General features: G+C 48.4%; 9 protein-coding genes across 9 annotated transcripts; 5 read left to right on the forward strand and 4 right to left on the reverse strand.

Moving 5' to 3' along the window:
* Window positions 1-953: 953 nt before the first annotated feature.
* Window positions 954-4,978, forward strand: MCYG_07695 (conserved hypothetical protein; the record flags this gene model as incomplete). Its single annotated transcript, XM_002843866.1, has 3 exons — window positions 954-1,082; window positions 1,157-4,084; window positions 4,199-4,978. The coding sequence occupies 3 exons, from the start codon at window positions 954-956 to the stop codon at window positions 4,976-4,978; spliced, it is 3,837 nt and encodes a 1,278-aa protein (XP_002843912.1).
* A 1,362-nt stretch (window positions 4,979-6,340) lies between these two features.
* Window positions 6,341-7,774, forward strand: MCYG_07696 (pen c 1; the record flags this gene model as incomplete). The annotated part of the gene is made up of 4 exons (XM_002843867.1): window positions 6,341-6,649; window positions 6,707-7,246; window positions 7,316-7,430; window positions 7,533-7,774. 4 exons carry the CDS (start codon window positions 6,341-6,343, stop codon window positions 7,772-7,774), a joined length of 1,206 nt encoding a protein of 401 aa, XP_002843913.1.
* A 264-nt stretch (window positions 7,775-8,038) lies between these two features.
* MCYG_07697 (uncharacterized protein) lies at window positions 8,039-8,747 on the reverse strand (the record flags this gene model as incomplete). The annotated part of the gene is made up of 3 exons (XM_002843868.1): window positions 8,039-8,074; window positions 8,185-8,285; window positions 8,450-8,747. The coding sequence occupies 3 exons, from the start codon at window positions 8,745-8,747 to the stop codon at window positions 8,039-8,041; spliced, it is 435 nt and encodes a 144-aa protein (XP_002843914.1).
* A 377-nt stretch (window positions 8,748-9,124) lies between these two features.
* Window positions 9,125-11,873, forward strand: MCYG_07698 (conserved hypothetical protein; the record flags this gene model as incomplete). The annotated part of the gene is made up of 4 exons (XM_002843869.1): window positions 9,125-9,912; window positions 9,989-10,718; window positions 10,788-10,876; window positions 10,949-11,873. The coding sequence occupies 4 exons, from the start codon at window positions 9,125-9,127 to the stop codon at window positions 11,871-11,873; spliced, it is 2,532 nt and encodes an 843-aa protein (XP_002843915.1).
* A 608-nt stretch (window positions 11,874-12,481) lies between these two features.
* Window positions 12,482-13,946, reverse strand: MCYG_07699 (YjeF domain-containing protein; the record flags this gene model as incomplete). Its single annotated transcript, XM_002843870.1, has 5 exons — window positions 12,482-13,405; window positions 13,457-13,475; window positions 13,527-13,577; window positions 13,739-13,778; window positions 13,871-13,946. The coding sequence occupies 5 exons, from the start codon at window positions 13,944-13,946 to the stop codon at window positions 12,482-12,484; spliced, it is 1,110 nt and encodes a 369-aa protein (XP_002843916.1).
* A 561-nt stretch (window positions 13,947-14,507) lies between these two features.
* On the reverse strand, window positions 14,508-15,650 carry MCYG_07700 (conserved hypothetical protein; the record flags this gene model as incomplete). The annotated part of the gene is made up of 1 exon (XM_002843871.1): window positions 14,508-15,650. The coding sequence occupies one exon, from the start codon at window positions 15,648-15,650 to the stop codon at window positions 14,508-14,510; it is 1,143 nt and encodes a 380-aa protein (XP_002843917.1).
* Window positions 15,651-16,382: 732 nt separating this feature from the next.
* On the forward strand, window positions 16,383-16,843 carry MCYG_07701 (60S acidic ribosomal protein P2; the record flags this gene model as incomplete). The annotated part of the gene is made up of 2 exons (XM_002843872.1): window positions 16,383-16,564; window positions 16,656-16,843. 2 exons carry the CDS (start codon window positions 16,406-16,408, stop codon window positions 16,833-16,835), a joined length of 339 nt encoding a protein of 112 aa, XP_002843918.1.
* Window positions 16,844-17,310: 467 nt separating this feature from the next.
* MCYG_07702 (40S ribosomal protein S15) lies at window positions 17,311-18,536 on the forward strand (the record flags this gene model as incomplete). The annotated part of the gene is made up of 5 exons (XM_002843873.1): window positions 17,311-17,446; window positions 17,503-17,521; window positions 17,649-17,706; window positions 17,832-18,128; window positions 18,199-18,536. 5 exons carry the CDS (start codon window positions 17,429-17,431, stop codon window positions 18,266-18,268), a joined length of 462 nt encoding a protein of 153 aa, XP_002843919.1.
* A 67-nt stretch (window positions 18,537-18,603) lies between these two features.
* On the reverse strand, window positions 18,604-20,200 carry MCYG_07703 (histone methyltransferase SmyD1b; the record flags this gene model as incomplete). The annotated part of the gene is made up of 3 exons (XM_002843874.1): window positions 18,604-19,527; window positions 19,585-19,887; window positions 19,940-20,200. The coding sequence occupies 3 exons, from the start codon at window positions 20,198-20,200 to the stop codon at window positions 18,604-18,606; spliced, it is 1,488 nt and encodes a 495-aa protein (XP_002843920.1).
* Between the last annotated feature and the right edge of the window lie 446 nt (window positions 20,201-20,646).

Here is a 20,646-nt window from a genome sequence, read left to right on the forward strand (position 1 = left end):
CTGCCACAAGGGACAACGACGGGGGGGCGAGCAGTGAGTAATTAGCTTGCAAATGGCTTGCAGCTAAGGGGCTCAGCCAAGCAGGACACGAGCGGAAGCGACAAATCGCAAGGGGAGCCTGGCTGCGTGCAATCCCACCTGATGAAGGAGGTCCAGTCGAGTCCCAGCGTTGGCCATATATTTTTCCCTCTCCGTTGGAGTGTAAATACCTTTTTCCCCCTCCGTTCGCCAATAACCTCTGCACCGAAATCGATTAGCCATATACTCCCCGTATTTTCATGACGACCATCAATAAAGCAGAAGAGAACACGGAAAGGGAGATCGAGATTGACCTTATAAGTCTCTGTTAATATATATACCGAAGGCGGCTGCTTGGCTCAATCAGACTAGGTGGAGTCGCCGTCATTCCCGCCTCGACCCTTAAAAAAAAGTCACCGGTATGGTGCACGGTACCAACCTTGATTCTCTCTCACCCAGCCTCACACACTCTCTCTGCTGCTGATACTTCCAAAGACGAACACCTCCCCGACGGCCACTTTTACCCAAGGTCTGAGAGCAGAGAAGTCGACGGTGTTCTACCTGTTTTGTTGGCGTAGCCGCGATTAGCGATACCTGTCGCTTTTGTTTGGGAGATTCCGCGAAAAAGCACCTCGTATCTACGGAATAGGCCGCTCAACCATCGCATTTCATCATCCTCCCTCCTCTCGGCCATGTCTTCTCTCTCTTTCTGAGGCATTGTATGATCCTCTGCTCTCTTGTTGCGCTCGCTCACCTGGGGTCGGTAAACGTTTGCGATCCGGCGGACAAGGCTGTGCCATAAAACCAAAGATCAAGACCCAGACTCGGTCGCATCAAACGAGAGAAGCCAACTGTCGTTGAGGCAATAATCACAGGAAACAGCTGGGCCTGTTACTCGGCCGTCTTCAGGCTTAAAACGCCCAATATTCTGAAGAATGTCGACGGAAACCTCCAAACAGTTATCGAATATAGATCGAGACCTGCCTGCTCTAGTAGGAGAGGAGAACTTTGATGACCCGTTCTTAAACCAGCTCTCCGATGCTGAACTATCTGGTCTACATCAGGTACTGGCCACCCTTCACTATCAAGCAACATTCAGAGTAATTGTACAGATAGAACCTTAGCTAACGGCTAATAGACACCTGGTTATTTTTCTGGCTCCTCAAACTACCCTGGCTCTTATCAACAACATCAACCAGTTTCTTCTACGAATCCGAATGATCTGACTTCTCCATCTTCTCAGCTGGACTTTCTGAGCTCTGCAGACCACACTGAGAACGGGCTGAGTGATTTCACACGCCTTACTTCGCCCGATTTTGATGCTCCTTTCTTTGCCTCTGCGGATCCGCTTTTGAAAGCTGAAGTGGCCGATGATAGCAGCGTTTTCTGGGTTAACCCTCAGGATATCGATAACAATTCACCTGGGGGAAATAACTATACTCCGCGGAAAGGATATGTTGGAGCTGGAACAGGTGCTTCGCAGCTACTGAGCCCAGTACCAACTACTACACCGAGTCCCATCATTAACCCACAGCTCGACCAACGAGGGCAACGCTCCGCTAACGAACACACTGCCATTTCACCTCAGTCCATGACCGGTGATAGGCCATCGCGAGCGGCCGCCATGCCCTCTCATAACCCTCCTATGCTCATCACTCCCAATAATGTTAACCAGTTATATCCGGCAAATAATCAGGCTAGTATGGATCGCCAGGTTAGTCCTATTGTGAAGGTATCCAGTTTTTCCCGTGGAGACTCGCCATCGAGGGCAGGTGACCAGACAAACTATTCTCCTCACCAGTCAAACACAATAGACACTGGACATCTTTCTCCCGCTAGGGAAACCCGAGAAACCTTTTTCAACAGCGACGATGAGGACGATGATGAGAGCGATATTATCCAGCAGAAGAAACCTTTCTCAATTCCACCTCCCGCGAGCCGACTCGAGGATGGTAGTTGGTCCCGAAACCCCATTACAGGACAAGGTGGATTGGATCCCTCCGCAAGAGAAGATACTTTCGTCCCGAGCCCGAAAGAACTAGCTGCACAGCGAGAGCGAGATGAGAGGAATGCCGAGGTTGCGCAATGGATAACCCATAGCGATGCATATAGCGAGATTGACGGCAGCAAGCCTTGGAGTTTCCGGTCTCGACGCAAGAATAAGTCTGACAAGAATAAACGGCGGGCTAAGAGTGCAGGTGACCCTTTCTTAGGCGCCCAAGACGGTTTCAGTTCCCGATTTGCCTATCAAGAATTCGATGATTCCGCCATCCCTGGTCCTGGCGTACTAATTGACGAAGAGAGTGGCATGGAAGATGATGAAGATGACTCTTCTGCTGCATCGTCTAGTGTCCCCGAGTCGCCGCCCGCCAGCGTTCATCCTGACCTAGTAGACGATGATGAGTATAATGCTCCTACAACAATCCCCGATGCGGAACTCGAGCCATTACCCAATCAGTTTCTTCGCGCCAGGCCATGGCAAGATTCTGTCCGATATACTAGGGATGTAACCACCAAATTCCAGCCTACAACGTCCAACGCTGCCATCATGCGCTTTTTGAAACGGGCGGATAATACCGACACTGCTTCTCGTGCTGCTACTTGGGGAACGCGCGGTCCTAGTGAGTGTGACGTTGAGAGCATCATTGGCCCGAATGGTCGGTTTAGCACCATCCGAATCAGCGAAAAGAAAAAGGATAAGCCTATGAGAAGGAACAGTCTCCTCGAGCACGCTAGAGGATTGTTGCCCAAACGAAGCAACAGTAGCTCAAAACGAAAACACCAGATGGATTTGAGTCTTCACCCGCAACGGAGCCTAACGCCAGAACAACCACCTACATCCTCCTCTGACGGCGCTGCACAAAGTACCCACTCTCTTGTTCCTCAGCGCAAGCCCAGCTTTTCTAAAGGCAATAAACATCACACGGGCGGTGCTATCCTTGCCATGACTGGCCAGATGGCTACCGTTGGGCGTGGTGGAGGAGTTGGCATTCCGTCGCCTGTCGTGACGACTTCAACCACTCCTTGGAGCCATATCAGACGACGAAGCCGTAGTAAGAGTGACCTAACAAAGAGCGAAGGCCCTGGAGGCTTACTCGACCTTATTGGAACTCACGGCGGACCTCCGGTTCCCACCCTAGCATCCCCAAAACAAGAGAAGGGCATTGGTGCAAGCCTTATACAATCGAGATCTCCTCAAGACAAGCCCGAAGAAAATGATCTTGAAGCAGACGATGACGATGATGATATGGCTCATGAAAACGGAGTTACTATGGAATTTCCGGTTCGGTCTGACCCAATAGTACCGACTCTCGAAGGATTCAAAACCCATGTTAGGCAACTTAACCCTCGGCTGCAACCTGCTTTGATTGAGCGGATTGCCCAAGAGCAAGTGCGGCGGTATAAGAGACTGGTAGAGCTTAGGCTAAAGCACACACAGAACGTTAGCAAGAACAGCTGCAGTGCAGGAAAGCATTGCTTTGCGCAAGGAGGCGAAGCCGTCATGCTGCCGCCCAGAACTAGCCCCAAGGACCCCGAGTCTACATATGCTCAGTTTCAAGTTCCCGGGGCAGCAGTTACTCCTGAAGATTTGGCTACCTTTGGTGAAGCTGCCATTACGCCTGCTCTATTTCCACCTGGAGTCCCTCTACCACCTGTCCGTCGCCTTCCCGCTGAGTTCGAGTGCTCCTTATGTTTCAAAGTAAGGAAATTTTTGAAGCCTTCCGATTGGACAAAACATGTTCACGAGGACGTTCAGCCTTTTACTTGTACTTTCCCGGACTGCACCGAACCAAAGTCATTCAAGCGAAAAGCGGATTGGGTGCGGCATGAGAGCGAACGGCACCGGCATCTAGAGTGGTGGACGTGTAATATGCCGGACTGCTCCCATACATGCTTCCGCAAGGATAATTTTGTCCAGCATCTTGTTCGAGAGCATAAGATGCCCGAACCTAAGGTGAAAGCAGCGAAATCACGGAGCAAAAATCAGCCACGAGATACTACCACTGATACCCACGATGCTACCTCTCATGCACAAGCTATCGAGCAAGTTTGGAAACTGGTCGAAGTATGCCGTCAGGTCACGACTAAACAACCGACGGATGAGGCTTGTCGGTTCTGTGGCAATGTGTGCAATAGCTGGAAGAAGCTAACAGTCCATATGGCTAAGCACATGGAGCAGATTGCAATGCCTGTCCTTGAACTGGTGAACGACAAGACATCTACTACAGGTGGCATTAATACCTTGAATCAGGGAGTGATGACACCGCAGTCCCAGGCCAGCATGTGGACTCCAACCAGCCACACTAACCATAGCGTAGAAAACACTCAGGCGACCCGTGCGCCTAAGCCTATAACCTATGGTACCAGCGCCCTCCTGACCGAGGCGTTTGGTCTTCCTCGTGAGCCAGTACCTAAAGAGATACCCCAGCAGCAAGCCCCTGAGTATGCGGCGTTATCGCGAGCCAACCTTAAGCAACAGCAGCATTCTGCCGGACGATCTTTTACCATATCCTCATACCTTCAAACCCAACAGCAATATCATCAACCCCAAAGCCATAACCATAATCATAAACAGTACGCCAACCATCTTAATTCTGCTTCGTACCCTCCGCAATATTCTGCTCTACAGCAAGACCCACAATCCATTAATGGTCTTCCCATGCTCCAACCTCTTGCAGAACAAGGAGAACCTGTGTTGTCCGGCAATAATATTTACGGCAGTATGGGTATCTCTGCAACTGCGCCCATGATAGATACAAAGTTCGACGGGGAGCCAATATTTGCATCCCCCGTGGATAATGGATCCTACATGTATTCTGTATCGGGCCAGGAGACTATGGAATATAACATGGATGGTAGCGGGATGACTTACCCCATTATGGCTACACCGATGAACGGTCAAACGGCGGTTAATGGTGGATACATACCAAACCAGCATTATAACCATGGGAATCACTGATGAAGTAGAAGGGCGTTTTTTTGGATTTCTTCCTCTTGTTTTGGCGTATTTGTGTTTGGATTTTCCACCTTTGGGTGCTGAACTTTTATATTTTCGGGTGTATCTTATCGTACATGCCTTTCCTTGTGGATTCGACAATTTTTGATCTTATCATTTCTTTTCAATTATTCATATCTTTTTCATCTTTGCAAGCCCGATTTCATGTGCCTGGATGCGCCTTGGATAGTTATATTGTGAGAAATACTTTTTGGAGAGTATTCAGTATGTACCAATATTCCTCGAATATTATTTTATTTGAACTTGGTTAAGCCCCTTTATTCCGGCTTTCGCTTACGACAAGGGAGCTATTTCAATTGAATTTGAGCCCTTAAACTCTGGTCGCTACGGACGATGTACCTGGAAACAGGGTTACAGCTTGTCTGGAGCGTTTCTACTTAAGCGACAAGGGAACAAGGATACGAAACACGCGTTATTCCCCGCACCGGACCAATGGAAAGCAGATCAGTCATGTGGGAGAATCTCACAGGAGAATAGTATTCTCCATATCGGGCGATTTGGCTTCAGGAATGCATGGTTGAACGTTGTTTTTTCTGGGGATACCAACATGAACATATAACCTACAGGGAGATGTCAAATCTGGGGAACCTGCAACGCTGGACTACCGCCAAAAACGATCATCTAGATAACTACAAACCAGAAGTCCGAGGTTCTCGCAACTGGAGCGGATCATTATGATAATTTAGCGCAGAGTTTGCCGCTCGTATATCTCTCAACCATGGTACGCAGTGGCTTCTCCATCTCTCTTTTTACATAGTAGAGATCTTCATCTGAAGTTCCGTACGTCCTAGTGCGATTTGCGGTCCGAGATCACTATCTGTTCGTCCATACCCTAAATTATGATAGCATTTCTATTCAACGCCAGATACATGCGCTCGGAGGATGGCTAAGAGTGAATTGTCCATGTACCCCTCTTCCATGTCGCTGATGCTGTCATCATTTGTCCCTTGGTTGGCTTTGAGCTTAAAACGGACGTGATTTGTATACAAATGGCATGGCGTATATCATTTACCCGCCCTTTCCTAGGGGCACTCTGGCAATACCGATCGAGCGGAGTATTACGACATCCTCAATCTTTGGTGATTCGCTATTATGGTTCCAATTGATACCCCTGTGCCATGTTAAGGTCGCGGACTACGATGGATCGGTTTCCCTAGCATGCCCGGTGTCACCGGCATCCATGGCTTTACCCCAAAGGCGTGCTCGTACCGAACTACCATGAGATGTCTATAAAAGGGCCACCTTTTCGCCTCAGGTTGCTGATGGACTCCAGCAGCCCCTGCAGTTCACCCAACCCCTTCAGCCATGTTGTTTCTCAAGGCCGTTATCGCCATCCTTTCGGTTCTCCCTGCAGCTGATGCAGCTGCCATCCTCAACTTTGAAAACAAGCAGGGTATCATTCCTGATTCCTACATTGTGGTCTTGAAAAATGATATCTCTAGTGATGATTTCAAGTCTCATGTAGCCTGGGCAACTGGTGTCCATAATGCGAATGTTGCTAAACGGGATGTTCCCCTGGCTGGTATGCAGCGTACCTTTGAGATGGACATCTTCAAGGGATACAGCGGAGCCTTTGACCGGGCAACCTTGGATGACCTACTTAAGAACGAACAAGTAAGCATACAACAACACCCATACCTAAAGTATTGCTTATTAACAGTTGATATATAGGTAGACTATATTGAGCCCGATCGTATGGCTAGCGCTCAAGGTTGGACGACTCAGGGAAACGCTCCATCCTGGGGACTGGGGCGTATTTCCCACCAGCAGCGAGGAAATACTGACTACGTCTTTGACTCTACGGCCGGCAGAGGGATAACCATCTACGGGGTCGATTCTGGTATTGATATCCTGCACGCGGAGTTTGGTGGCCGTGCTACTTGGGGTGCCAACTTCTTTAACAATATTAATACCGATGAATTTGGCCATGGAACACATACCGCTGCGACCTTTGGCGGTACTAATTATGGAGTTGCGAAGAATGTAAATATTGTCGCAGTGAAGGTTCTGGGTGACCAGGGCCAGGGACCATGGAGTAGCATCATTGACGGACTCCAGTGGGCTGTCAACGATGCTCGGGAGAAAGGTATCCTTGGTAAAGCAATTATCAACTTCAGTGTCGGCGGCCCGTCATCTAGGGCAGCAGATAATGCTTTGACTGCAGCGCATAATGCTGGCGTCTTTGTTTCAGCTGCTGCTGGAAACGATGGTGTATGTTCTACCTCTGTGATGGCTGCTTGCTGTGACTGCTCGGTTTGTACTGACTAACAGTTGACGTAGGCGGACGCTTTGAACTATACCCCAGGCACTGCTCGATCCATTTGTGTGATTGGAAACATAAATGAAAACGACTACAGATTCACTGGTAATGGAGCGTCCAACTGGGGAACCAGAAGTAAGTTTTACCTTTGATTCCATATTCCGCCCTACATAATTTCCTTATTTCCCTATAACACCCTTTTTAATTTTATATACTTACTCTGCATTCGTTATTTAGTCGATCTTTGGGCTCCGGGTACCGACATCCTATCTGCCTTACCCCAGGGCAGATACGGACCGATGACCGGAACCTCTATGGCCGCTCCCCACGTCGCTGGTTCGGTCGCTATTCTCATGGCTTCCGGAGGGGTCAGCACGGCTGAAGCCTGCGGCGTTCTCAAGGATATGTCAACTCCCTCTGTCATTGAACCTGGTCAGGGCTCGACAAACAGGCTTCTTTACAATGGTTCCGGCCAGTAGACGAACTTAGGTCCTTGATGAAGCTGAATCAAGAGCATGGCGAAGAGGCACACGGATGTTGGCTGCTGGCTTTTAATTCTTTGTAGATAATTGTGAGCCGGTCTCATTTCCTTTAAACCTGAGAGTTCACTTTCTCAGGTACTTGTACCTGTCGTTACCTAGTATATATATCAATTCAAGTAAATAATACTCTACATTCAATGCTGGGATATTTTCCTTATCAGTGTTTGCTTAAGTTTGATTAGAGTTGCTGGTTATATCATTCTAGTGATAGATCCAAAGGTCTACAAGACTGGACTCCTGGATGAATGCAATCAGACTGCTCAGAAAGGGCTTGATCAATGAGAAGAAGCCTCGACCAGTGGTATAAGCTCGATAAAAGGACAGACAGAATACTGCCACATACCTACCAAAGAGGTCCCAACCGTGAATGGTTTATCTGATGAATGGCTGTAAGGAGCCCTTCTCCGTCCTTGTTGAATGAGGCTGATAACTTTACATAGCAGCATCTCTATTTATAGGCCAGTGACATAAAATCAGCGAATGAAAAATAGCAACAAGGCAGCCAATTATACAAGGGTTAAAACCCTATATATTGCATGATTGGTTAATTATAGCAAAAAGGCTGCTATTTATGCAGTCTGCCTTTCTCTTTTCTTTTTCTTTCCTTCTGACTGGCCGAGAGAAGTTCTCTCCATCCAAAAACTCTTCCTTCTGGCGACGACATTCCGATTGGTTTTGCGGTCCAAACCGCAGCTTTTGGATGCCTTGCTGCGGTGGATGGTAGAGAGAGGGAGAGTAGTGACTTGCCTCTTCTTTTCCACAAGATGTCTGAGATTCTCTCTGCTTCATCCTCCTTCAGGAGGATATCCATCATCTTATCTGCTAAAAGCCCCCTTATCTCTTCCCCCGGGTGGTCGAGGGAGAGACCCCCAGCTGCTGCAGCCTTGTGTCCTGACTGTGCCTCATTCATCACTGGAGAGTGAGGGAGTGAGTCTGGAGTGGCCTCTGCCCCTGCAGACGTCTTGCAAAGCAGGTTCAGCTTCTTTGAGGCCTTTCGAGGCCTTTGAGAGCATGGACTTGGGATCTATATAAGATACATATACTCACTGGCCCACTCTCTTGTCCTGTTGGTCGAGTTATCGTTACATATTTCGCTAAGCTGACGACTCTGTCCGTATGCTTGCTCTCTCGACATAGTTCCCTCTACCCTGACGTTTGGGGATATACAAGGGATTGAATGTGATAACGATATATATCATATCCTCCTGTCACTGGATATCCTTCGTCCATCATATCTGGAAGAACGGCAGACCCTACAGCATCGTTCACGCAAGTGAAACAGATATAATGGACTTCAATGACCCGCGTTTCCTTAATTCTTTCCCTCCTCCTGGGCTTACCATACCCCCACAGGAATTCCCCAATGTGGAGGGTAGCCAGAGCCAGAGCCAAAGCCAAAGCCAGACAGAAGCCCTACAAGGGATACAACAGAATGGCGGCTCGTTGATCTCTCATCCAACCTATCCCCTCTCTGTTTCCATTCCCGACCTTGAAACAATCACACAGCCAGCCACCCCTCTACAGCTCTCTGCCTGCGAAGGACAATCTATGTATAGGCAGCCATTGCACAATCAAACGCAGCCTGTCTCCACAGACTGTCCTCCAGGTGCTCCGCCGGCTCCTCCCAACTACTTTACACGTCAACTTAACCCGTATTTTGGTAACTATGTTACGGCTGCGGACATTGAGCAGCAGTCTCGGGCAAATGGCCAACAGCACCAGTTCCAGACACCACAGACAGTATATCAATATGTCGGCCCCATTCAAGATACCGAGCTTCGGACTCGGTCTTTTTCGGACTCGGGATACATATCCAAAGTTTCCACCAGTCAGTCCACCAATGATCCGGTTCGAAATACACCCAAGATGCCATTGACGCCCCAGCCAAACTACTTCATCGCGCCGCCCCGCCCAACGTATATTCCAAATACCCACTACAGTCGAAACCCCCAGCCAGAGGCCAGTCTATTGCCTACTAGGCCCATACGGAAGCCCAAGCCAAAAAAGAGGAGAAAAAAAAGCAAGGTATTTTGTACCGACTGCCCTTGGGAAGGCCGTTGTGAGTCTGAAAAAAGGTAAGTTGGAACAAAACCGACACCTCCCGCAATATTTATGGCACCCGGAACACTAACATGTAACTCCCTTTTCTAGGAAGCATATCCAGCAAAAGCACACGAAGCCATATGGATGTCACATTGGTGACTGTCCCAGAAGTTTTGGGTCCTCAAGTGACCTGAGGAGGCATCGGTTAAGCTGCCATCCGACTGATCGGACCCCAAAATTTAAATGTTTCGCAAGCAAGGCATGTGCAGAGAGCTCAAAAACATTCAGTAGAAAGGACAATTTTACCACTCATCTTAAAACTCACAAATTGAGTGAGGAACAAATATCAGAGCAGTTAGTGTTTTCCAACAAGTGGCTCTTCAACAACGTTAGGAGGGAGTTAGGTAATGTCGCAGGGCATCAGGGGACTAGGCAGCAACCTACAAGCTTACTTGAAGGGCCTGCTGGAACTCACCCGCCTCAGCTACAAGACACTGCAAGCCTTAATGCTGGCCCATCGTTTCGGCCTGGTCCCGTGGGCTTCAACCCGCCGACAACAGATCCGGTATTGGAGACGACCGACGGGTTTGACTTAACGGAGGGCTTAGGAGATAGTATGGAGAGCCTCATGACGGGCCTTATCACCAACAGCAGGGACCTCAATGCCGTCACTACGAGCCTAGATCCAAATCCGGACCTGGGGCTTGAGGGCTCGCTCCAAAACAATAGTATTAGCAGCCCAAATCAACGGCCGCCAAATCTAGGTCTCCGCCAAAGCGAACATTCTGATGAAATGGAGCGATCTCTCAGGGACATTGAAACAAAGTTTCAGCAGCCAGTAAGTGTATAATATTCTACCTCCTTCTAATTAACCGGTCTACCACCGATCCGCTAACATTGACATTAGTCGACCACTAAATCTGTAGTTGATAAAGAAAGGTACCAATGCCTCAGGCCAGGATGCAATTTTTCCTGCAAAATGCCGTCAATTCTAAGGTAGATAGCTCTTCTTATCAGACTAGACCATACAACTCAGCCTGGCTAACTAATTCTATCAAAAAAACTCAGGAAACATGTCAAACGACACAGCAAGCCTTATGGCTGTACGTTCAACGATTGCTACAGGATCTTTGGAAGCAAGGCGGACTGGAAACGCCATGAATCTGCACGCCACACACATCTTGAGTGCTGGCGCTGTGGTGACCCTGATATAGCCGACCCCTCACGGAATTGCGCTCGAATGTTCGAACGTAAAAACTCATACAAAGCCCATCTTAAGACTCATGGGGTTGATGACGAAGTCGAAGTACAGCACCGCCTCTATACCAACAACCTTGGTGGAGATTGTCAGTTCCGATTTTGGTGTGGTTTCTGCAAGGTTTTGATCCCGGTGACCACTGAAGCATTCGATGCTTCAATCGAAAGGTTTGATCACATCTACAAGGAACATTTCGAAAAGGGGGAAGATATCTCTAGCTGGGTTCTACCAGATGGCCATCTCACTAAAGGTGAAGCACACCGACAGGCTCTCGAAAAAGCCTCAGTGTCTACTGACAGCGGGACGGAATCGACAGTATCTGAGAATGGAGACGGTAATCTGCCTCTTGATGATTCTCAGCAAAGTCAATTAGCCGCAACCTCTTCACAACAGGGAGGCCGTCGAATTCGAACCTTTAGAGCAAGTTCAAGAGGCACACGATCGCGGGTCTCTAGATCTCCGTCTGCAAATCGGAAGAGAAGACGCGTACACAGCAGGCCTGCCTCACAGTGCCCTTCCACGGCTATGCAAGATGCAGCCACAGGATCACAGCTACAGGATCAGTTTCCAGTTGTGCAAGATACAGGAGCTACAGAATCACAGCCACAGGGTCAGTTTCCAGTTGGGCTTGCAAGCGTCCCAGAAGCCGACATGTTCAGCTTTAGCGACTACATCAACGTCGATCATCAATTTGATTGGCCTTGGCCTTCTCTATCTCCAGCTGATCTTCCTTAAACTTATTCTCATTCTATTCACAATTCATGATTTTGATCTTTTCTTATAAAACAAAAAATAATATATCCCGGTTATACCAGAAACCGCTCATATATGATTTTTGATCTGATATTGATTTAGTTTTTTCTTAATTCTGCTTCTTTATCTGCATCCTCATTGTCTTTCTTTCTTTTGGTCACAAAAATATGCCGGGTCCCTCCTGCGAATTGGAATATAACAACATCAGCTTCCATTAGACCATTCAAGCCGTGTTTATAATGATTTCCCTGTTCAACATATAAATTCCTACCTTGGGCACCTACACGATTATATGATAGCATGTGTGTTTCATTGATTTATGTCTTATTTGCTAAATTTTCCTGAGCGTTTGGATATTTTTCACGGTTAGAGTGCGAATTGACCCCAGAAGCTCCTCCACTGCTGCCAGCAAATACTATCAAGTCCAAGCTACACATCTCTGCTATTCCCAAATTCAACACTTGGAATTGGTATGGCTGGCTAATCATGGCGGCAACTTTGTTATGCCTGCGCATGGACAAGCACTTAGCGACTTGCTTATATACGAGGAAATAAACTAATATTGAGGCATATGTTAGGGTTGTGATATATCACAACTTCGACTCGTCTTCTTTCTCTCCAATTAGCTCCATGAAACTTCCGTGGACTTCTTCAGTTAGGTCACCGGCCTGCATACTTCGGCCCTTCGTTAGGAATGCCCTCCTCGAACATTCCCGTGTGATTGCGCTTCCAGCCCATGCGGCGAGTAGTAGAGTAGTCTTCCTAGACATTTTATTGCCACCATTGTAACTGTCCCCGTATAATTCCTTTTCAATCATTTCAGCGCTATGTCCTGAGCCATCGTCGTTGCTTGGACTGCATCCGTCCTCCCAGAGTCCGTCATGGTATGCTTTCCTCCATGCCATAAATGTCCCCAGGGAGCCCGTAAGGGTATCACCTTGCCCACCACTTCGTTTTCTGCCACCCTCAACATCAGAAATAACGGACACATCACCATTGGAAATCACGTCATGAGGGCCTTTCTGAATAATAAGGACACCGCCAAGAGCTCTCGATAGGCGCTCGCATGCTTCTGATGCAGACTTATCTTTATCCACGCCAGATTTCCCGTCATTCGCTGGAGGATCCAGACCAACTGATTTGCTAAGTCGTGCAAATTCCACCACGTTCGGGGTTAATATACATTCATCATAACCATGGATTAGTTTCGGGTCGTTTTGAACTAGTACCAAGGCATCGGCATCCATAACAAGTGCGACTTTTTGCTTAATCGCCTCTTTGATCACACCTGCAGTTATCTTTTGGGTCAAGGGGTCACGACCGAGGCCTGGGCCAATAACAAGGACGTGAAGACGGGGTAAAAAGTCAAGAATCGGCTTGACGTGGTCAGAGATGTTATTGCTGGCGTTTCCATTCCCCACACTTGAGGTACTCTGAAGAATTGGATGAACCATCAGATTTGGCGAGTAGGTTTTGATCACAGTTGCAGCGGACGGCTCGCATATAACATGACTCTTTCAGCCGAATCTCGTTAACCGTAACATTCTCTATAAATCTGTGTATACCGCCTTACCATGTCGCATCCTATTTTGATACTGTTAGTACTGACATGAATCAATAGGGATGGAAGCAAACTTGCCTAGCTTGGCTGATGCCATTGCTGAAAAGTAAGGGGCTCCTGTATAGCTACATGAGAAGTCTCAAACGTCAACAGCGGTATCTTTTGTTATCTCCCTGTATAGAGATGCCAACTACTATGATCAATAGCAACTCCATGCTTCTCAATTCAAGAAAATGATATTGGCCGTATTAATAATGGAATCCAGGGGTATAACAGGGGAGCCTACTCAGCACTTCCTCCTATAACGCAAACACGGCCAAGTTGTCCTATACATGAATATCAGCATATAATCAAACAATGTCTACTCTAGCTAACCCTCCAAAAATATGTCAACAGCAAAAGTGATACTACAACTTACCCTTATGAAACCTTTCTAACATTGGCGGGACAATTTTACGGACCTTGCTGAGGATAGTTTTCGAGGTCGATGACATCTTTGGAGGCGCTGGCGGAGACATGGGAGAAGAATGATGCGTTATAAAGAGGTTTATTGTATATATTCAACCCGTAAGCGGCATCTGTATAAGTGAGGATGATGGACGAGATGTTGATGGAGTGTAGTTGTTCAAACAAAGTTGGCCAGTTATGATGTCACCAGGTTGGTTATCGATAACTGTCTCAGTATCCCAGGTGCATGATGGCGGTAGGGAACAAGGAATAATGTAAATAACTAGGAGTTATACGGCCCAGTATTGATTAGAACCAGGTGTAAAAAATAACTATGTAACAAAAGCCTCTGATCTCAAGCGCCTAGGAAAAGCCAACGAAGTGCTCATGGCGCCATGCTCCCTCCATGCCATAACAACGAAAAGACCAAGACATCGTGCAATCATACAGAGAGAGAGAAAACGTCGCTAAACCAAGTGACAAATGGATATTGAACATCGCTAAAACCGCAGGCCCAGTCACTAAGGGTAAAAAAACAAAGCGTGGACGTAGGGATATATGTAGGTTTAGAGGGTGGGTGTAGCAAAAATAATAGGAGAAAACTCGTTCTAGCGCCGTGATTTAGCCAGAGCATTCAATTTCATCTTGCGCTCCATCTTTTCCTTCTTTGCTGCCATCTCGAGCCTTAGTTCTTCGGCGTCCTCTTGCTTGGCAATTCGAAGGGCAGCCTGCTCTTCCTGTTCAACGTCAAGGAAGCCTGCTTCCATGTCGGATTCGTCGGAATAATCGTGCTCGTCTTCATAACCGTAGTCGCCTTCGTCTTCTTCGTCCGTACCTAGGTACTCGTTTCGAGTAACGCTACGGGCGTTGTTTCGGCCATATTTACCTTCTTTCCCTGGAGCACGACGAGACGGTAGTCCAGATGTGCCTGTATACGCTGGCTCTGACGACTTGGATGGAGGCAGACTGCCTGGGCGTGGGCGAGCAGTGCCTTTGTATGACTCTTGTTTGTTTCCTTCAGCTTGACGGGCTTTCAAGATGGCTTCTTTGGTGCTCCTTAAGGGAACCGCAGCTCCGGCTTTGTCCGTCGATAACTTTCTGTTTGATGGATCTCGCTCCCTTTGTTTAGCTTCCTCTGTCATTTTCTTTTGCTGCACCTTGCTCTTCTTATCCTTGGGAACAGCCTGGTGCCTAATCAGCCCAACGGAGGCCGGTGCCTTGGTCTGCAGAGCCTTTGCCTCCGCCATGATTGCTGCATAGGAGCCCTTTGGAGGTGGCTTCGACGAGACAGGAGCAGCACTGGACTTTGCTGGGGTGGATTTTGATGCATTTGCGGCCGATGGCGCCACCTTCAGCCCAGGTTTACGAGCACCTTCGCTAGGCTGGCGTGGGGCAGGTGTAGAAGACTGAGATGAGGCTGACCGCTCAGGTAACGACCTTGGAAACCGCTCATTCCGGGGAGCCGGTCGTGCCAGCTGTTCTCCTGCCTTTCGTTTCTGGGCTGTCCCTGTATAGCCATTATTATTGCTGCTGATAGAGGTTGCTGCCAGCTTCGAGTTCAAGGAGGGTTTCTGGCCCGAGGATGTCGAGTCCGGAGTTGTGCTTTTAGGTGGGGGAGGCGGGGTGAGAGACACCTCCCCGGTCTCAATAGATGATAGAACGGAGTTTAGAAACTGGTTGGTAAGATATGTCAGCCATATGCAGTTGCAGAACACGCTGGCTTCACTGTATTGTTTAAGACTCACACTCATTGTAGCAAGGTTGGGTTTGATATTATATGGATTTCAGTGTATAGATAAGGTAGAAACCGGCCACCAGCGACGACTGGAGTTTGGAAATAACTCATGATTCCCAGGTACGGAGTCACCTCATAGCGAGAAGAGTCCGTTTCGTTGATCTTTATAACGGACTAGAAGCGTTTCATATAGGGCCCGGCAGGGGGGGCTTAGGGGCGCTTGTGAGCAGGTCTCAGGCAGCAGTTGGGGGCCTGGAGAGACGCTGAAAAGGGGTAGAGTGTCGGCAACGGTCGCGGCACCAGGATGGTGACAGGCAGCAGCAGGTCAGGACGTCGTGAGCGCTGAGTGTTGAGTTGATGAGCTTCACCACCAAGAGGATTCTCAAACGACGTATTTATAGAAAAAAAAAAGAATAAAAATAATGGAAAAAAGAAGAAAAAAAAAAAAGAAAACAAGGTTTTATTATGTCATCATGGTGACTCAAAGTAGACTAGCGCCACTTCCTCGGTTACTGTGTGTATTACATAATCCCACTTTTGCTCTTTTGAGCAATTTTTGGTCTTTTTTTCTAATTGATTTTCTTTTCTCCAAACAAACGACATCGCAACGCCTGAACTTGACGTCTCAGTCTCCGCCCAACTCGCGGTTAAATCGATTGTTTCTCTTGTTCACAGATACATCTTACCGGTAGGGGATTGCTCTCTCTCCATCGAGACCAGGGAAGAAGAACGGCTGAGAACTAATGCATATATAGAAAACACATATCAAAAATGAAGCATCTCGCAGCTTACCTTCTCCTCGGCATTGCCGGAAACTCCTCCCCCTCCGCCAGCGACATCAGCGCTGTTCTCTCTTCCGTCGGTATCGATGCTGACGATGATCGCGTTGAGAAGCTCCTTTCTGAGCTTGAAGGCAAGGACATCCAGGAAGTAAGTTATTTCCCCACCAGTTACGGTGTGCGCACGATCCGGGTATGTATGACATGGAGCATTGGCTGATATGCTGCTTTCTGTTGCATAGTTGATTACCGAGGGTGCCACCAAGCTCGCCTCCGTCCCATCTGGCGGTGCCGGCGGTGCTGCCGCTGCTCCTGCCGCTGGTGGTGCTGGTGGTGAGGCTGCTGCTCCTGCTGAGGAGGCCAAGAAGGAGGAGGAAGAGGAAGCCTCTGACGAGGACATGGGCTTCGGTCTCTTCGACTAAGCGCATCCAGTCTCAGATACCAAAAGGAGAAAATAAAAAGAAAATCGCAGCAGTGAAAAGCTCGTTCGGCGTGTTAACAGCAATGAGGATGGCTAGAACTCAGTTTGACGGGAAAACTCTTTTAAAATGTTTATGGACACGGATGAACTGGGCTTGGAATGACCGAGTAACGACCCGTCTTGTTAGATAAGGAGGAATTGTTACATGTTTCTATGACGCAGGCTTATCGTCTGCCAACGCCATCACAATGCAATCCGCCTTACAGCATCCTGCTAAACCTGCATCCATACCTACATACCAACTAAGTAGCTCCAGCCAATTTCCGTACTCTCCTATCTATACATGTAAATGCCCGTCAACGGCTTGATAGCGGAAAATAGTTTGTCCGATACCGAGTAGGGCTACTTACCTAATCAGGCCACTTAGGGCTAAAGTCGCTTAGCCGAATTTGACTCTTTCCACTCCGCGACCCAAACCGACTTTTTCGACGTCGAGAAAGAAAACGAGACAGACAAACCAACCTTTTGACAGTTTCTCCCCCTTCTTCTATCCAAGGGCAAGCCAGCGTTGCTGAGAGAACAAAGACCGCAATCATGGCTGACACCGAATATGTGAGTGACCAGGTCCGTAGCGCTTCATGGGACTTGCGACTGACTGCTCTTTATAGAACGCTGAGGAGGCTGCCGGTACGTGCTAGATGGCCCCGAGACACTCACCTGGAGGGATCGAGAGAACGGTTTATGGTGGATTTGTTGGGATACGTTGATGGAGCGTGGAAGAGTACGATTACTGACGAAACTGGGCCATCAACAGAGATCAAGAGAAAGAGAGCCTTCCGCAAGTTTTCTTACCGTGGAATCGACCTTGACCAGTACGTTATGGCCTTCGATTTGCAGCATTCAACAGCTACCCAGCATCTTTACTCCCTTATCATACATATGCGCGCCAACAGTCAGATAAAAGAGGATTTACGATCTAACGAATAACCCCCTGCAGGCTCCTTGACCTCAGCTCCGAACAGCTCCGCGATGTTGTCCACGCCCGTGCCCGCCGCAGATTCAACCGCGGCCTCAAGCGCAAGCCAATGGGCCTGATCAAGAAGCTCCGCAAGGCCAAGCAAGAGGCCAAGCCCAACGAGAAGCCAGATCTCGTCAAGACACACTTGCGTGACATGATTGTCGTACCAGAGATGATCGGAAGCGTCATCGGTATCTACTCTGGAAAGGAGTTCAACCAGGTTGAGATCAAGCCCGAGATGGTTGGTCACTATTTGGCTGAGTTCTCTATCTCATAGTACGTCTCTGTTACTGTTCATTTTTGGAGGGGGAGCCAAATCTAACCACGTATTACCTTGTTTTTTTAGCAAACCCGTCAAGCACGGCCGACCCGGTATCGGTGCCACCCACTCTTCCCGTTTCATTCCTCTCAAGTAAACGAATAATCTGCACGCAACTTGACGTTTTGTACTGGGGCATGTCAAAATGTTTTTTTTATCTTCTCTTACATGGGGTAAAACGGATGGGGTTCTTGCTTTGTATGGAAGGGCTTTATATCCAGAACCCCTCTTCTCCCAAGTCCATGTAACGGCATAGAAAATGGTGGAGCTCTTGGAGAGAACAGCTTTTATCATCACCATGCCAACCCGCGGCTAGATTTATGATTTTAATGTATCTAGCAAAAATTCATTCCATACAACCAGTATCTCTTGCAAGTCAACCCAGTAAACAGTAGATACGTACTATCCGGCTATACAAAATAAGCCTGCATCTTATCCATCAACCTCGAGCGTTTCCTGTGCTATCTTATCGAGTTTCTCCCAGTCAGGGGCCATGGCTTTGGCCGCTGAAGGGGTAGATGGATCGTAACCAATTTCCCTGACAGGAGCAATCAGATCCTCGTAATCTGCCTCGAACATCGCGGCAACAGTAGGCAGCTCATAATCCAGGTTCTTGTTTAACTTGGCGAGAATACGATAAACGATCGATACTGGATCGAAATGGTATTTGCTATCCTTAGGCATCGCATCCGAGTGTTTGTGATAGAGCACTGTGACTAGTTGTGAGAGTATATAAGCATGGTTGTTGCGGATGGGATGCCACTCTTGCGGGTATAACACCGGGTCTACGAACAGGTATCGCACGGCGCTGTGTTGAAGGGCAGGCCAGAAGCTCTCAATCTGCAGAAGCGCTACGATCAGCTCAGACCGGATTTGCGGGTATGGCTGCCGGGTGATAGGCCACATTTTGGTATCGTGTAGTATCTTGATGGCGGCCTTGAGCTGTCTCACTGCAAACACCGGTCTGGCGTTCTTTGCAGAAGCGAGAAGCTCCTGTGCCTGCTTTTCTGCCTCCTTGAGGGTCTCGATATCATTTGATGGAGGAGAAGCCGGGATAAACTGGTCTTCTCTGGCTTTATCCCCCTGAAGACACTTGGAGCATCTGCAGGTAAAAAAGTATCGTTCGGCAAGCTCCTTTTGCCGAATTTCAAAAGGATTAGTGTTGTCGATGTAGGATATGAACACCTGCTCGTCGGGTTCGATCGTTCTCAGAGCTTTGACGGTGATTCTTCCTTCGTCAAAGCCGACAACTGCGTTGGGATCGCAGCTGTGGTTGACAAAGCAAGCAAACGGCTGGATGCAGAGCCCTAGAGGGTCACCAAACGGGGTGGTGAAGGTGAAGCCGTTGACTTCAATCTGTTTACCCGTGCGAGATCAGTACGCCGTGATTCTTCGTCCTGGGGGTAAGTATACCTTTGCCAGATATTCGGCGATAGTCTCGATATCGAGGTCAGAATGTGAGTATTCCTTCTCCGCCTTGGCGCAGAGCATTATACGCTCGTACTGCTCCTTGTTCGTCTCTGCAATCTCCTTGAAATGTGAACGGAGAGATCGAAACATGCCCAGGTCCTGCTGGACGTCTGGTTGCTTCGAGCTTCTCAGCTTAAGGATCCGAAGCACCGCCCTTGAATTGACAGGGAGAACTTTTGGGTAAAGGCGTTTGTATGTTGCGCATTCATGTTTATGTATGGCCGCCCAGTTTTCGGTTTGGCATCCCTATACTGTCTCTTAGCACAGCTGTCTCTTGCAGCTCCTGGGCATGCCTCACCTTGCCGCAGTACTTGACTACCCTGCAGCCGGTGCAGAACCTCAGTTTGATGCCGACATCTGCCATGACATTAGCTGCGAACGGAGCATTTGCGAAGCAGTTCGAGCATGCATCCGCCAGCCTCTCTGTGCTTAGCACGGTAGAGAATGTTGCGGGCAGATCAAACACGGCCTGGCCCGTTTTGACAGTGGACGTTGCGAAAAGGCCTGTCCCAGCACCGCCCGGCGCCGTCCTTGGGACGGCAGAAGCCTCGATCTCCATCCTCGTGGCTGTTCGGATACTTATTCCTGGTTACCTGACGTACCTGATGTGTAGTTGATAAGATTAGTTTTATAGTTACTTGCGATGGATGTACTATGTCTGAACAATCGAGCTTCAAGGACAACTTGAGTAGTCCTACTTGTAGAGAAACGTTGGATAATATCAATGGGCTTCCATACACACTTGGATATGCTTCGAGAGCAGCTCTATCACCTATAACTTCGGTGCGAGAGACTTCGACTGTCCTACACTGCTGCCGCAGTCTCAATAGCTGACACGGCCGTAGTACGCCAGTAACCTATGGTCTATCATAAGTCTGTATGTTGTCACTTTATACGTCCAATCGGAAGAGACGCATCACATGACCAAGCCCTAGCCTTGATATCAAAGCGAGTCGACAAGACGACGAGCGTTTCGTTCGATGGACAACGAAGCCAGCGCCTTTG

This window comes from Microsporum canis, genomic scaffold, assembly GCF_000151145.1.
Source record: "Microsporum canis CBS 113480 supercont1.7 genomic scaffold, whole genome shotgun sequence".
Classification (NCBI taxonomy): Eukaryota; Fungi; Ascomycota; class Eurotiomycetes; order Onygenales; family Arthrodermataceae; genus Microsporum; species Microsporum canis.